Source organism: Eschrichtius robustus, chromosome 1, assembly GCF_028021215.1.
Source record: "Eschrichtius robustus isolate mEscRob2 chromosome 1, mEscRob2.pri, whole genome shotgun sequence".
Lineage (NCBI taxonomy): Eukaryota > Metazoa > Chordata > Mammalia > Artiodactyla > Eschrichtiidae > Eschrichtius > Eschrichtius robustus.
Genome location: NC_090824.1, coordinates 165,028,743 through 165,046,801, shown reverse-complemented (window position 1 = coordinate 165,046,801; position 18,059 = coordinate 165,028,743). Strand labels below are relative to the sequence as shown.

Here is an 18,059-nt window from a genome sequence, read left to right as displayed (position 1 = left end):
AAAAGACTTTCCCCCCACTTTCCTAGATGAATGACTATGGCCTAATACCGGAATCCTCAATTTCCATATCTTGCTTTGCTACCACTACATGAGTAGCAAACGTGCCAAATTCTCCCGGAAGATTTAACATATCAAGTTCGATTCACACCCAATATAATTTATCAATTTAAAGTAATCTCAATCAAAATTTAATAAGTTTTTTGGGGATTCCCTGAGGGTCCAGTAGTTAGGACTCAGCGCTTTCACTACCAAGGGCCTGGGTTCAATCCCTGGTCGGGGAACTAAGATCCTACAAGCCACGTGGTGTGGGAAAAAAAAAAAAATTAATAAGTTTCTTCTTTTTTAGTACAGGGGACTTAAAATGACTCTAAGTTTCATCTGGAAAAATAAAACAGATGAGTATGTCCATGAAATTTTTATAACATCTAGGGGAAATTTTAGTTAAATATATTAAAATATATTTTAAAATGACAATATTTAAAACAACATGACACTTTATCAAAACAGGGTACAGATCAAGAAAACAGAAGAGAAAGACCAGAAACAAACTTAAAATATATAAAATTTTATAAAAAAAAGTTATAGAAAATCAGCAGAGAAAGGTTGAACTTTTCAATAAAGTGTTAGGGCAACTAGCTATGTATTTGTGAGAACACAAAATTAAAACCCTATTGCACAGTACTCATCCATTAAATTCAGGAGCTTGGGAATTTAAAGGTAAGAAAAGAAAACATATGTATGAAAATAAAGTATAAACAAACATTTACACAGCTTATTAGTGAAGCGGGGAGGAGCGGAAAATTTTTTCTAAACATGACACCAAAGCCATAAACCATAAAAGACCAATGAGCCCCACTAAATAAAAAGCAAAAATCTTGTTCCATTAAAATAACCTTCACCTACAACATCAGAAGGTATAGGCCTACCTGGGGCAAAACTTCATCAACATATGAGACAGACAAAAAGTAAGTATCCTGACCACTGAAAAAGCTCATAAACCAGTAAGAAAAAAAAGAACACCTTAATAGAAAAATAGGCAAAGGACATAAATATACAATTCACAAAGATGATGACAAACGTGAAAAAAAAAAATCTACCTCACACATAATCCAAAAAATAAAGTTAAAACAGCGCCCAGATATCAGTTTTATTTGCTATGAATCAAATTATCAGTGAGTTAAAAGGAAACTAAAAAGATAATTCCCAGAGTTAGTACCTGTGCTGAGAAACACACTCTCATACCTTCCTGGCAGGAGTGTCAAAATGGTATAACCTTTCTGGAGGGTCATTTGGGACTATGCTTCAAAAACCTGAAAAATAGGGCATACTCTTGACTCAGCAACTTCACTACCAGGAATTTCATCTAAGAACATAATCTTGGATATTTCCAAAGCTTTATCCATGAAAGTGGCTATCGTAAATGCTATGTAATTTTTTTTTTTCACATAAAGAAGAAAAATCTAAATATCCTAAATAGGATTGATTGAACTGTGGATGCATGGAATATTATGCAGCCTTTAAAAACAATATGGTAGAAGACTGTCTTATGACATGGACCATGCTATAGCCAGTGGGAATAAGCAGATTACAAAAGGGAATTAGGGTATGTATACTATAACCCCATTTTAATTTTTTTAAAGGTGTGTGTGAATATATATAAGAATAAACAAAAGGTATAAAGGATATACAGCAAAGTGTGTAATTGGGCCCATCACTGGGTAGGTAACTATGGGTGATGCTGGCATTTTCCTTTATTTTACTTGCCTATGTTTTCTAAACTTCCTGCGATAAACATGTATTACTTTTCTTTTAATTTTTATTTATTTATTTATTTATTTTTTGGCTGCACCACTCGGCATGCGGGACCTTAGTTCCCCAACCAGGGATCGAACCCGTGCCCCCTGCATTGGAAGCAGCAGGGTCTTAACCACTGGACCGCCAGGGAATTCCCGAACATGTATTGCTTTGATAATATGAAAAAAATAACAAGTGTTGTTAAAATGAAGGTTTTGTGCATAACCTAAAATCGACAAAGGATGCGTTCTCAGCTCTCCCGGGTGATGTGGGAATACTCACCAAAAGTGGAGCCTTCCCCGAGCTCCTTCCCGTATTTCAGCATGCAGTCGCCCAGCAAGCCTTCCGTCTGTGGGTACCCCGTGGTTTTCACCTGTCCTCGGATCTTCGACACAGTGTTCAGCATTCCTAGCTTAGCTCTGTATGCTTAAAAACATTATCATTTGTAACTCCTTAAAATGGCACGGTGGAGTGACAGGTACATAGCATGTAACAAACAGGGCTGGAGAAATCAAGATCGCCCTAGACAAAATGTCAGAGCCCTGAGACAGGAAGGTAACTTGCGTGACCAAGTTACTCGCATGGTTTTCTAGATTCTTAACCAGGGTGGGGGCTAAGGGCACTGTTGCACAAACATGATGAAAAATAGAAATTATGGCACACACTGTTGACTCCCAAATAATAGTAACTGGGGCTCTCATTACCCCACCCACAGCTTACTCACTGAGTCAGACGCTGACACCTGGGCAGACAAATTTTCCTGGGGACCAATTGCAAACTAAGAACAGAATTGCTGAGGTGGATGTTTCAAACCAACTGGTGGTTAACAGCCCCCCACCCCCAAGAGTGTATCCAGACTGATGATATGTAACTTCATGGTACAGCGCCACTGTGCTGCACACTCCTGTCTAGGAAGCCTAACCAATAGGAGACAGATGCCCCCATGGGGAACCGGAGTCTGTGTTGATGGTCCCTCAGGTGCAGCTCCACTCCTGGACCCAAGGGAAATGATAGGTGGCCACTAAGTCCTTTCTCTGACTTAGGCCATGAGTGTTTACTAATCCCAGCTCTGTGTGACACACCATGCTAATTACTGGGACTCCAGAGAGACCTAAGACAGCCTCTGACCTCAAGGAGCTCACACTCTAGTTACTGGAAGGCAGAAAATACAAGATGTAATTATGCAAATAAAGTCTGATGTGGTGTACAGAAAGGAAAATATAACAATACGCTGAATAAAGTTGGAAAGATGCCCCCCCAAAAGTGCAGAAATAGTGTAAGATGCAGAAGGGGGAAGGCTTATTATGGTTTATAACCAACAGATAAAGAGTAGGCTGCTTTGACCAAAGAAGAAATTAATACAGGACAAATCAGGAAATACCTAGGGGGAAATGTGACTATGAACTGAACACCAAGCTAAGGATTTGGGAATTTATTCTGTAGGCTAGGTGGTGTTTGAGATAATTTTAGGTTGTAAAGGGGTAAATTTTTATTGTCTTTCATTTTAACAATTACATATTTATTTTAAAGTATTCTAGACTAGTGCTTCTCAAACTTTAATGTGCATGCAAAGCACCCAAGGATCCTGTTAAAATATAGAGTCTGATGCAGTCAGTCTGGGATGAGCCCAAGTTTCTGCATTTCCCACAGTCTCTCAGGGGATGCCGGTCCTCCTGGGCCATGGACCACACTTCAAGTAGCAAAGCTTTAGACACTCACGGTGCCAGTCTTTTTGAATCTTGCCCACCTCATCCTCGAAGCACTTATCCTCCTGGTGCCCAGGCACACATGCTTCACTCTCCTGCCACACAGACGCATACACATACACACACACACACACACACACTCTGCTCCTCTTCCCCACTGTCCGGGCGGGATGTGGGATGCAGCAGTCCTGTGACTGAGGGCCACTAAATGGAATGAGAGGCTGCTAGGCCTCCCTTCCTCTTCTCCAGGAATAACCAGAGGTGTCTGGCCAAGTGGACACTTTCATTGTTGGCCAGTACCTCCCTACCCCATTCCAGTGTCAGCTCATTGAGGGCAGGTTCCCTTCCAACTCAACCGTATATCCCAGGACCCAGGAAAGCCCCTTGCCTAGAGGGAGCATTTGCTAAATATGTGTTGACTGATTCATCAGGAAAAGGGACTTGTGTGGTTCAATCACTGACGAGGTCCAGGAAGAGATATATAATTATGCTTTTTAAAACTATAATCAGCTGTACAGTTTTAAAGAATTCTATACCTGCCATCCTGCCTGGACATAATATTTTATTCAATGTATGTTTTTAAATTTATTTTCTAGATTTTCAGATGGTTGGATGTGTGCTGATTCCTACAGCCGAGGGAATCACGATGATTATGTGCAAATAATAAATTCATACAAAGTAAAGGCAGATTTGGAAAGCCACAGAATTCAAAGCTTGGACGCCCTCTATTGGTTTCTATGGTTTAGAACTTAGGAAAACTTCATCAAGAGATGCTGCTTCAATACCTAGGAGTGAAAGACCTCCTGTCCAGAAGCTGCGGTAACACTGGATCTTCTCATGTTTCTCATGTTTATCGTACCTCACTTCATCAGCATTTAAGCAATGAAGTGAAAGCCATTTCAAAGTCACAGGCACCGTTAGAGCAGGATGGCAGAAATTTTTTTTAAAAAAAGAGGAAACAGCTGAATAAGAAAACATGGACAAAATATTTAGTGGGTTTCCGAAGCATCTCATAAAAAATGTCTTTGCTTAGCAGTGTCTTGCTGCTAAGACCAAGACTCCACCCAGATAACGTCACCATAGTTCACAGAATTGTCTGCTCTGTTTGTCATCAGCTAGGATTCACTGCAACTACCTTTAGTCACTCAACTTAAAAAAACTGAATTTCATTATTCGGACCCAGAGGACATTGTTTCTAGATCACGTCAACCATACGCTCAGTAAACCTGGGTTATTAGAATCTGTGACAGCGAATGAACAATTGAATATTTCAAGACGTTTTCTAACTTTACCTGGATTCGGCTGAAGATATTCTGTGGCTTTTGAAAGAATTTCTGCAACAGCTTTATTGGTAATGTCTATTTTCTTAAAATAAAAGAAACACATGAAGATATTGGTAAATGACAAACAATGAATTCTACAGAAAAACAGAGAAATAAATTTGATCAATTTAATATTTATAACGCCATTATAATGATTTTAATCCAAATGGACATTTTCAACATTTCTGGAAGAGGTAATATTTTCTTAACTTTTTGATTCTGGGACATCCTTCCAATAATTGCTCCTCCCAATGATGGTGGAGAACACTAACTTCTTATTCAACATTAAAATGGATATTAATGTAATATTTAGGAAACTTGGACAAGTTATTATGCTCCGCTAGATTATTGGTTGTGCTTGAAGGTCTCTCAAAACCAAGACTAGACATTTCTGAGCCAAACTTTCCTTATTTGCTGGGTGAACTTGAATTTCTGTACTTGTATAAGGATGTCATAATAAGGATTCATATGAGAAACTACCTCAGTAAGCCAACAACAAAAGAATCATCATCACTAGTATCAATATTATCACTGAAATACATATTCTTCTGTTCTGTGGGCAGAAGATGCTAACAACAAAGGTTTCCCTGCCAGGTTAAGACTGAATCTTTCCTTCCTCAAAACCATTCCTGGATACCCAAATCTGCCTGTTGGTTAACCAGAAAACGAATGTGAGAATATACAAAAAAGTTAACTATGCACATTTCAATAGCTTTACTTTATACCATCAATAGCCCAAAAGAAAATGTTTTAAAGGAAAAGGAGACCCCGCTCATAAGAGCAGCAATTAAAAAATAAGCAATAACGAGGAAGAAATATTATGAGAAATGTACAATACATACTTGAAAAGTCGCATTCCTAGATGGGAAAATTCAGTTTTGGAAAGATGTGAATCCTCCCCCAATTAACATGTAAAAGTAATTCAAAGCCTATCACACTTTCAATTTTTTCTTTTTTTTGTTAAAACTTGGCAAATTAATAATAAAGTTAGATTCATACATCACACTACCTACAGGATTAAAAATATGGACCTAAAAACAAACTGTAAAAGTACTAAACTATGCAGGAGAATATTTTGAAATACTGGGGTGGAAAGGATATTCCAGGCACCACCGAAATCCAAGCATCATAGATGAAAAGACCAAAATTCTGACTCCATAAAATTTCAAATGGAACGGTGAATAGACACAATACACGAAGTTTGATAAAAGTGGTGAACAGAAACTAAAATGCAAAAAAATAAAGGGTTAGTATCTATTATACTCCGTACTCCCATTAAGAAAAAAAAGCAACCCGACTAGAAAGAAGGCAATCCACAAAAGAGGAGAAATACAAGTTGCTTATAAACATTTTACAAAATATTCAGGAAAATTATAAATTAAAAGGAGATACTTTCCACTCACCAGATTGACCCCCCCAAAAATCTTTTTTAATTGACTAGACCCCATATAAGGTATTATACAGGTGTGGAGTAATGGGCCCTTTCATATACAATAGGAGTGCTAAATGATACGATCTTTTTGAGATCAAGGTGAAGTACCTATTAATGTACCATCTATCATACTTCCAGGGGCTTAGCATCTAGAAACATACCAGTAAACTGCAGGGAGGTAAAAAGATGTTTCTTAGACCATTTTACATAGTCATAAAACCTGAAAACAACTTAAATTACAATCAATAGGAGATTGACTTGATAAATTGTGAAACGTCCAAATAAGGAATACTCTTTAATCACAGAGGGAAAATACACAGAAGATCTATATGTACTGGGAAGACGTCCACTGTGCGTTGCTAAGGAAAAAAGCAAGCTGGGAGTGATTTCTAATACAAAAAACCTCATTTTTGTCATTTAAAAATCTATGGGGGCTTCCCTGGTGGCGCAGTGGTTGAGAATCTGCCTGCTAATGCAGAAGACACAGGTTCGAGCCCTGGTCTGGGAAGATCCCACATGCCGCGGAGCAACTAGGCCCGTGAGCCACAACTACTGAGCCTGCGCGTCTGGAGCCTGTGCTCTGCAACAAGAGAGGCCACGATAGCGAGAGGCCCGTGCACCGCGATGAAGAGTGGCCCCCGCTTGCCGCAACTAGAGAAAGCCCTCGCACAGAAACGAAGACCCAACACAGCCAAAAATAAATAAATAAATTAATTAATTTAAAAAAAAAGTGAATAAAAATCTATGATCTGTTCAGGGTCAGAAGCTTTCGACGAAGCACTCTCATCCAACCTGAAATTGTATTTGTTCCCCTTAGCTGAATGCTTAAATTTGGGGCCCCAGGAAGGTTTAAAAAGACAGTACAGAAATGAAGAAATGAATCAAACCCATATTACTGATACACGTGTGCTAGCTGTGTGTGTGGGAATGCGCCTGTGTGTATGTGTACTTGACCTGGTAACGAGTTTTGTACACTTTGAACTCTCTTCAGTATGTTCAATTGTTTATGAAGATCTTTGAAATGTTTAAGAAAATTTAATAACTTAATGTTTATATTTTATTAGAGTTACAAGAAATGTAAGTGCATAGGAAAATCCTGTTTTAGATTTGATGTTAAGTTTGAGGGACTCCTATGCACTGCATTTGTATTGCAGGAATTTGCATTAAGGGAATTTGCTTAATTATGTAACTAGTTGGTGACAAATGTATAAGGATTTCATCTGTTCAGCTTATGACTTAATGGAAACTAAAATGAAGATTAACTAAAAATGATCATCATTTTTATACTGAAATTACTAAATTTATAAATAAAATCCATATGTGCAGTTTAAGGTTTAAGAAGAATAGGTTTTTTATCGTATAATATCGCTTATATGTGGAATCGAGAAAAATGGTACAGATGAACTTATTTGCAAAGCAGAAATAGAGTCACAGATGCAGAGAACAAACTTATGGTTACCAAGGGGGGAAGGGAGGGTGGGAAGAACTGGGAGATTGGGACTGACATATATACACTACTATGTATAAAACAGATAACTAATGAGAACCTGCTGTGTAGCACAGGGAACTCTACTCAGTGCTCTGTGGTGACCTAAATGGGAAGGAAATCCAAAAAAGAGGGGATATATGTATACATATGACTGATTCACTTTGCTGTACAGCAGAAACTAACACAACATTGTAAAGCAACTATACTCCAATAAAAATTAATTTTAAAAAAAGAAAAAGAAAAAAACTAGGTTTTAGATTTATAACTTTATATATATTCAATATTAATTAAAACACAACGTAGAGTGGTCATTCCATGTATACAACCCTCTTTGGACATGAAAAGCCACCAGGTATCTAGGCGTCACCTCTGAGGGGTGAGGATGAGAGGAGGTAGAGGCAGGAATACTTTCTACTTAGACTCTTCTATTTCTTTTGGGAAAAAAATGCCAAGAAACAAATGGCCTAAAACTCACAGGCCTTGATGTACACATACTGGTGGTGCTTCCAGGACAGCCCAGGAATCAATGCAAGGAATAAACCCTTTACAAATTAAAGAGGATGCCACTAAACATGTTGGCAAAAATAGGCAATCAAGTTGAACACTGAAAAAAATAACTCACGTAGTTTAAAAACAAAAAAATTAAAAACAAAACCTCCCTTCTAGAATAACTGGGGACATCGGGGGGTGGGTGTGTGTGTTCAGGTTAAGAAAATGCAATGCAAATATCTCTGCAAACCATCAGGACAAACAGGGGAAAGCAGAGAGGTGAAAACTATTTTTGTAAAGTCTACCTGGTGTGAGGGCGTCTTTGTTGGTAGATTAAATCTGGAATTTCCATTTGTGTTGGTACCCTACCCCTGAGGTGCCCAAAACCTGTGCCACTGACACTCCCAGACCTCAGCCCTTGAGTTAGAGAGCTGCTGGCAGCCCTGATTTCTGACACCTGTTTATAATAATCTCTCTTTTTTTTTTAATTTAAAGAATCGGGAGATTGGGATTGACATATATACACTAATAGGTATAAAATGGATAACTAATAAGAACCTGCTGTATAAAAAAATAAATAAAATAAAATTCAAAAATTCAGAAAAAAAAAAAGAATCCACATCTGTCATTATATCCTTCTTATTCCTTTTGTAGTTTAGTTGTGTTTTCCCTTTTCCCTCTCTTGCTCACACTTAGTAGAGGTGGTCTTTCAAAAAAAAAAAAAAAGAGTTCTTGGTTTTATTTATTGATTCTACCTTTTTGTTATTATTGTTTTATATTTTATTAATTTCTCATTTATCTGTATTGATTTCTTCCTTCCACCTACAGTGATTTACTTTGCTGTTGTTTTCCTAGCTTTTTGGCTTGAATGACTTATTCACTCTCTTCCAACATTTATTTTCTATTAAATGCATTGAAGACTTAGCCATATATCACAGGTTTTGACACACAGAGTTCTCGTGACTAAGTGATCTTTAATTTTATTTTTCATTTCCTCTTGAAACAAGAATTATTTTTACATGTTCTTCCATTTCCAAACATCCAGAATTTGGCAACTATACCTTCCTTGTAATCCTTGTGTTCTATGATTTTACTTTGAGAAATTTGTTGAGTTCTTTTTCCCATAGCCCAATAAATAATTGATTATTGAAATTGTTTTAAAGAAATTTGAAATGAATTCTCAATTTGAGGAATGCAGATATCTATATTATTTACAATCAAAGTTAATAGTCATATTTTATGAAAATTCTCTATGAGCCTATCTATTATTTAATTATCTGTTATTTTATGAGAAAGGTATGCAAAATCGTCTACTCTGATTTTTGTCAGTTCTCTATGCATTGACAGCTTTTACCTTACATATTCAGATGCCATGCTAAATGATTCATAATCATTCATAACTGTTATAATTTCCTGATAGATTACATGATACATCTTTCTATAATTTTTTAAAACCCTCTTTTTCCTTTTAGTGGCCTCATATTTTACCTAATTCACCTCTTCTAGAAAGTCCTTAAAACTTCTTGACCTATTAAATATTTCCATGCTTTTCACTGCTGCAATAAAACAGATAATAGATTTTCTTTTTGTATTTCTTCTGTCACTCATTCAGGTTTTGGGAGGGAAAGGAAGTAAACAAGAGGGGTCTCAGTCCAACAACGGAAACTAAAATTATTGAAATGTACTTTTAAACTTAACATCTCAACTGAATCATTTTATTAGTAATAAAGTTACACAAATATCTTTATTTATCAAGAGATTTTTAAAGTAATTTTAGGTATGTCAATGATGTTTAAATGTTCTATGATTTTCAATCTTCAGAAACTAACTTTTTCCAAAAGCAAAACAAAATAAGCTTTCTATCAAGGCCTTAACATTTCTAGAAAATTAATTGTGCTCACCCAGAAAATAAGAAGCTCCCTGGAGGACAGTGTGGCCAGGTCCAGGGTATCCTGAAGACAGTAACCCCTACACCCCCAAGGCACAGTCTGGGGCTGGACTTCCTTCCCCAGAATCTGCTGAAAGCTCTACTACCTGCTATAGCCTGTATCCTCCATGTTACACCTGAGGAAAGATGCTTTGCTTTCTCTCTGCCCTCTCTCATCTGGGGACTCTAATTATTAAAACTAGGCTATGTTTAAAGGTCCCAAAACAAAGGGGAAAGGACCTGAGGAAGCTGATAATTAGTGATGGTCCCACTTCTGCCTCCACCTAAACTACTTCACACAGTTGACCAGGAAGCTTGTTCAGGGACCAAGACTCTACAGTCTTCCTTTGTCATGTGTTACCAATCACGTCTGTAACGTGCTCATTGTATTTTTTAAATGCTTTCATACATGTTAATTTTTCTGCATAATTCTCAAAACATCCACACGAGGCAAGCAGAGCACACATTATCATCCTTGTGTCACCCGTCAGGAAAGTCTGATACCAGCTTATCCAAGTTGATTGACATGGCTGGTTCCAGTGGATAAAAATTACTTGTTATGCAGCTGCTGCAACACGTGGGAACAGGGTCAGAGTCTTCCACACATTAAATCAATATTTATATATTCGAAGAGCCTCCTCCCAGTAATACGTTTCCACTCTCCAAGATATTAAATCACAATCGCTTTGGCCTAAACTGTTTGCCAAGATGGACCATCTTTTGAGCATTCTGACTCTTGTCCACTAGAGGGAACCAGTTAGCCATATCCCATCTCCCAAGGTCCAGGGTCTTTATTTGGACCTTGAAGTATGAAAGAACTTCCTTTTGGACTCTATAATCCACACCTGAATTCAAACATCCTAGATCCCCACTCTAATATCCTTTACAGTATCAGTATATCTCATATCACAATGAAAGTCAAATTTATAAGATAATTTACATTAAAATGTTCTCTTACCCTTTCCATGTCAAGAAATTCATCATCTAGTTTCGTTCCTTCAACGCCACTTATTTTTTCACTAAACAGCTGTAGAAATAAACACAAGTAATTGTACTGTACAATCATTTGTTATCACAGTATTTGACCCAAATTATTACAAACAAAAACAAAAAAACTCAGGTTCAGCTTGTTGGATTTTTTTGAATTAAGTCCTTTAAGAAAATTGTTGGAAGGAGTAACCATAGCTAAGAACATGGGAAGATACACATTCCTCACTCATTCAACAGATATTTATTATGCACTTACTATATGTAAAACACATGGTAGTTGCTCTAGTAGAAACATAAATAAGATTAATCCTGGTCATCCAGGAACCCACAGTTCAGCAAAAGAGTTCATATACCAACAGTCAACTAAAATACAAGGGAGAGGGCTTCCCTGGTGGCACAGTGGTTAAGAATCCACCTGCCAATGCAGGGGACATGGGTTCGAGCCCTGGTCCAGGAAGATCCCACACGCTGTGGAGCAGCTAAGCCTGTGCACCACAGCTACTGAGCCTGCGCTCTAGAGCCCGCAAGCCACAACTACTGAGCCCACACACCACAGCTACTGAAGCCCACGTGCCTAGAACCCGGGCTCCGCAACAAGAGAAGCCACCACAATGAGAAGCCCGCGCACCGCAATGAAGAGTAGCCCCCGCTCGCTGCAACTACAGAAAGACTGTGCGCAGCAACGAAGACCCAACACAGCCAAAAATAAATAAATAAAGTTATAAAATACAAGGGAGAAACAGTAAGAATACAAAATAATAGTATAGAACACAAATTACTGTAAACATCTTAAGTGATAAGCATTTCAGTGATTCATAGAAAGGATTCTGCGAACCTACAGTGTAAAGGGTAAGGGTGGGGGTCATCCAGGACTTGTTTCCTAGAAGGCTTGGCATCTGAACTGGCTTTTTAAGGACAGGGGACATTTCAACAGGCAGGACTGAAGGAAGGCCTTCTGGTGTGAGGCAGCGTGAAAAAAGACCCAGAGGCAGCAATTTGTAGGGCAGTTTCTCAACCTTGGCGCTCTGATATTCAGATGAGATCATTCTTTGCTGAGGAGACTGTCCTGTGCATTGTGGGATGTTTAACAGCATCCCTGGCCTCTACCTACTAGAAACCAGCAGCACACACAACCCCATTGTGAAAACCAACAATGTCTCCGGACAGTTGAGAACTACTGGTATAGGACCAAGTGTGCTCAAGAAACAGCAAGAAATTTGGTTTAACTCTAATGAATGGTACTCAAGGGAGAATGAAGGAAAATAAAAGCTGAAAGGTAGGCAGAGGCCAGACCACACAGATTCTCAAATGCCAAGGTAAGGAATATGACTGAGAAGTCCCTAGAGTTTCTTCATCAAACAATGCAGTTGGAAAACCTTTTAGAAAACCAACTTTGGCTCCAGTATGGGTTGGATTAGAAAACAAGGAGACTGGATTAGCAGTAGAAAATATGTTAAGTCACTTTCTTTAGAAAAGTACACCTCTACAGGATTTGTTTACACCTTTAAGATACTTATATGAATATAAAACTCAGTAGTAAAGGGAGGTGGGTACCACCAATTAATGGTAAAAAAAAAATTGTAGGTTGTTTTAAATGTTAAGTGTGGTTTTCTGCTACTACTTACACTACTACTATCAGACACACAGTATCACTGTTTAATAGGAAGAATATACATACAGACAGTATTTAACTTAAATTTGAGGTGTGAGAGGGAATTACTTGAAGAGAGATGAAAGATTACCAAAAAAAGGCTACAACTCCCCATCTTCCCTGTTTCTATGTCTTTGCCATCCCTCCTAGACAGAGCTGGAGTCTATTTCCACCCTAATGAATCGAGCTGGGCATGTGACTTGTTTTGACCCATAAAAACAAGCCTAGGCTCTACAAGATCTTGTGTGCTTTCACTCGTTCTCTTGAAACCCTGCTGCCACCATGTGAACAAGCCTGAGATAATTTGCTAGGTGGTGAGAGACAAGTCGCCCCAACACCTTCAGTCAGGACAACCAGTTAATTCCCCAAACCAGAGCTCTTTAGTTTGACCTGCAGCTGACTGCAGACACTGTGAAAGCCCAGCCGATACCAGCATAATCTGCTGACCCATGGAAGCATGGGTCATTTACATGGTCATTGTTCTAGACCACTAAATGTTGGAGCACTTTGTTACTCAATAGAAGCTGACAGATACACTAAGACAATAGTTTTTGTTTTCAGGCTCAGTATTGAAGTCAGAGAGGATTATTCTAATGCCTTGATACCAGGGGTAACCTTCAACAAGAACAATTGAGAATCCCATTGCCATACACCAAGCAGTGTTTGAAACAGATATCCATCAATTAAGTCCCCCAAATCTCTTTTTGTTCAGTAGTGAAATCATTTAAAATACTGGTTCTTAACTTTGGAGGTAATTTTCTGAAAATCTAATGAAAATTACAAAACCACACCCCAGGAAAAACCCTCCACGTTCTGTTGCATGGTAAATTGCAAAAATGGCCATAATGCTTTGCAGTTCCTCCCATCAAGATATGGATTTTATTTCTCCACCCATGACTTGCTTTAGTCAATTGAATAGAATGTAAACAACCCTGTGTGAGTATTGACTTTGGACCTTATAGATACATTATAGCTATAAAGAGACTTGGTAGATACTTCTGCTCACTCTCTGAGGTCCACTGTGACCATCTCCATGTGAATAAGCCTGAGCTTGCCTGCTAGAGAATAAAAGACCACTTGGAACAGAGATAGCTGTCCCAGCTGAGCCATCCCAGAGCACCAAAACCACAGCTCACCTGACCACTGACCACCAAGAGGTCAGTGAGCCTGAGCCCAGCTAAGATCAGCCAGACCAACAGACCCACCCAGTAAATCCCAGCTCAAATTGCTGACCTACAGAGCTGTGAACTAAATAAATGGGTTTTGTTTTAAGTCACTATGTTCAGGGGGGTGGTTTGTTACACAGCAAAACTGACTGATACAATTATCTGCAATTTCAGAGGGCTACTGGAACCACAGAAGCCCATGCATATATCCTTGTTTTAAAATATCCCTTTGACAATCCTTCTAGGATTGAGAGTTAGACCTGAAACCTACCCAGCCTGAATCAGTTCTCACTGGGTCAGGTTATACTTGTCCTATTTTTAGAAATCAGAGTGTCTAATAGAAGGAGTGTTCCCACTTTTAAGAACAGAAACTAATGAGATTAATATTTGTTTCTTATTTGGAAGGAGACACCAATATGGGATTTTTTTCAACAGGAGTCATGGTTAAGAGTCATGATCATTCCTCTGTTTTTCCTGAATTCCCCAGTGATGTTCAGCTGTTTTGAAAAGTAAGTATAAATAGACGCATGGTATTAGCTCTTTAGACCACTTGACGATATTTAATTCTTCATCATTCAAGAAATATTGTTGAGCATCTACTATGTGATAGGGAGACATAAAGATGAGAAAGACAGGGGTGATCACTACAGGGCTCCTGACCTCATTCCAGAGTTACAGAAACTGCAGTCCTATTTCTTTTAAGTGTTGGAAGCTATATATAAATACTGAAGCTTCTACTTCTGGTCAAAATGACTAGATAAACTCAACTATGATACATGGCCTGTGCTCTCAATACGTAGCAATAAAAGATTAAGTATCAAAAGAGAAAACCAAAAAGATAAGCAATGCTTAAAAAGAGAATAAAGTTTTTGTGCGGACAAGAAAAGGAACAGAAACACAATATGGTGAGCAGGGTTGAAGCCTCAGTCTTGCTGAGCTTCTTGTCTGCCACAGGCTCTGGCAGCCAGCAGTCTGGTTCCTTTTGGGTAAAAAGGGATCTAAAGTGTTCCATGAGACAAGAGCCTGGAATCAAGCTCTGCTCAAAGCCAGGGGATGGGAAGGAAAGGAGGCTGGAAAAAATATCCAGATGCAAACCACTGTCCGAGGTTAGTATGTTTGGGAATCTGCAGGCTCATGGAGACTGGACAGCAAAGAACCAATCAAGTTACCACCTCCACCCCCCACCAGCTCTGTGGCTAGACTGAGATATCCCCAATATCACCATAGAACAGAAACCATCATTCAGCATCTGGGCCTTAGGAAGCGAGGTGGAAGAAATCACAACCACTAGATAGAAGGGTGCACAGAGGGATTACAAGTGACAAAAAGACTCCCTCCCCAATTAAAAGTAAGCCTCTAAATCTAAATTCTAAGGCACATGAATCAATATAACACCAAGTAAGATAGCCAACAAAATCACAGATCACAACATGAATTTACTCCTGGTGAAAATACTTTTATGAAACAATCTGACAAAGACTTTATATGTTTAGACATTACCAATATGATAAATGAAGGAATAACTTCTATTAATAAAGAGCAAGCAATTACACAAAAGGAGGGGATTCTTAAATAGCTCTATAAAATTAGAAATCTTGGAAATAAAAAAATAGATAGTCATGAAAATGAAAAATTCAAGAGATGATATAAACTCCAGACTGGGCATAATCAGAGAGAGAACTGGTAAACTGGAAAATATTACTAAGGAAACTTACCAAAGAACAAAAAAATTTAAAGGACAAAGAAGTTTTACTTTTTTAATATGAAATGTCAGTGAATATGGAGCATAAGTGAGAGGCTCCAAGATATACCTGATAGGCATTCCAGAAAAAATGACATCATATGAGAGAATCAATATTTTGATTTAATAGCTCTATTTTTCCTACAATTAAAGGAAAATATGAGTCTACAGTTTGAAAGTGCACTCAAGTGCTAAGCACGATAAATATTAACTCATACCTAGACACATCAAGATCTCAAGAATAAAAATTTCTAAAACTACCACAGGGGGAAAAACAAACAAACAACCAAAGCAACAATAAAAATGACAGATTTCTCTTTGGCAAGAATAGACGCCAGGATACAATGGAGGTAAAACTTCAAAGTGCTGAGAAGAAATAAGTGAAAATCTAGAATTTTATGTCTCCCTAAACTGTTGTTTAATAAAGAGAACAAAATAAAGATATATACAGACTATCACAGTCACTAATAAAAGTAATGCTAAAATACTTCATCAAGGAAATAAAAATTGAACCAAAATGGAAAGTATGGATCACAAGAAACAATGGTGAGAACAGGAATTGAAAAACTCTGGTGGTAAATGTAACTATTGATTAAAAAACAAACAAGCAAAAGGTAAAATTAAATCCTTAAGCAATAATAACATAAGGAGCAGGAAGGGTGTTCGGTGGATATTTTGAACAGGCTAAGGTTTGTCTGTGTTCAGGAGGAGGTGGGAAATGGGCAAAACTGTAACATTGTTATAACAATGTATGAGAAGTATCTGCTTTATATAATTAATGGTAACTATTAAAAGCACAAAACAATAATATACATATAATACTATGTGGGTTATAACATAGTATCCATACCAGCACATTTGGAAAGTCAGTGTTTTCCAATCCAAAAGAAAACAAAGACAAAGGATATGGAGGGGAACATAAAAGATGACCAGTGGAAACTACAAAATAAGACAGTAATCAGAAGTCCAAATAAATTAGTAATCATTATCTACGTAAATCAATTCAATTCAACCCGTGAAAGGATAATTAATAGAGTAGATTTTTTAAATCCAGCTATATAGAGCTTCTAAGAGACACACCTAAGACACAACACACAGAAAGAGTGAAAATAGATAAATTATACATACTAGGAAAATACTAATCAAACTAAACCCAGTCAACAATAATATCAAACAAAAGAGACTTTAAGGCAAAGCATTAATAAGGATAGAGACTTAACCTGATAATAAAAGGAGCAATCCACCAAAATTCTGTTATAATATAATCCAACTAACAGCATAACTTCAGAAAAAAAAAAAAAAAAAGTAAAGCAAAAACTCAAAGAAATAACTGAAACTAACAAATCCACAATCATTACAGGGATTTTAACACAACTCTATCAGAAAACTGACAGATTTAAAAAAAAAAAAAAAAACTTGGAAGGGATATATATGGTTTGAATGATCAAATTAATAACCCTAATCAAATATGCACAAATACATATATCCCTCCGGTCAATAAACAGACAATGTATAGTCTTTGCAAGTATAGATAGAACATTAGAAACACTGACCATTTACTAGGTCACAAATCAGTCAGTACCACACAGAACATATTTTTAACCATAATGCAATTAAATTAGAAATCTACAATATAAATAGCTATGTAGGTATAAAATTTTAGAATTCAGTCCTAAATTACAATGAGTTTAAAAGGAAATCCTAAGAGGAATTAGCAAAATAATAATAATAGCAATAAAAATACTGTATGTCAAAACCTGTGAGATGCAGCAAAAGCAGTGTTTAGAAAGCAGTGTATTACCTTAAATTCATTTTTTTAAAAAACCACCTCAGTGTTTCAAACTGACACATATCATTCAATCTAATTCAACAAACATCTGAAAGTCTACCAACTAGGTCAATATGCTAGAGATAACAAAGATCAATCAATCTACATTCCAGCCACTTACAGGCCCATTGAGAAGCAAAAGTAAATGGCCACAACACAATGAGATGCAGATAACAGAGATGCAGAATTTGCTGTTCAAACCCAGACGGAAGAAAGAAAATTAAATGGCTGAAAAGCTGCCAAGAAATTTCCAGAAATGAGCCTAGAAGGATATATGGAGTGCACCAAGGAGACTAGAGAAGAAGTGGCATTTCTGGCAGAGAGACTAGCATAGGCAAAGGCATACCTTATTAAATATGTATATATATGGGCTTCCCTGGTGGTGTAGTCGTTAAGAATCTGCCTGCCAGCGCAGGGGACACGGGTTTGAGCCCTGGTCCGGGAAGATCCCACATGCCGCGGAGCAACTAAACCCATGCGCCACACTACTGAGCCTGCGCTCTACAGCCCGTGAGCCACAAGTA

General features: G+C 37.6%; 1 protein-coding gene across 1 annotated transcript in view; it reads right to left on the bottom strand.

The window, feature by feature from the left end:
• The window catches only part of SH3GL3 (SH3 domain containing GRB2 like 3, endophilin A3), a 43,313-nt gene extending 41,093 nt beyond the window's left edge, over positions 1 to 2,220 (bottom strand). The window contains exon 1 of the mRNA XM_068537984.1: positions 2,077 to 2,220. Coding sequence (XP_068394085.1) covers positions 2,077 to 2,200 — 124 coding nt within the window. The 5' untranslated portion in view covers positions 2,201 to 2,220. The remainder of the gene's footprint in view (positions 1 to 2,076) is intronic.
• Positions 2,221 to 18,059: the final 15,839 nt, after the last annotated feature.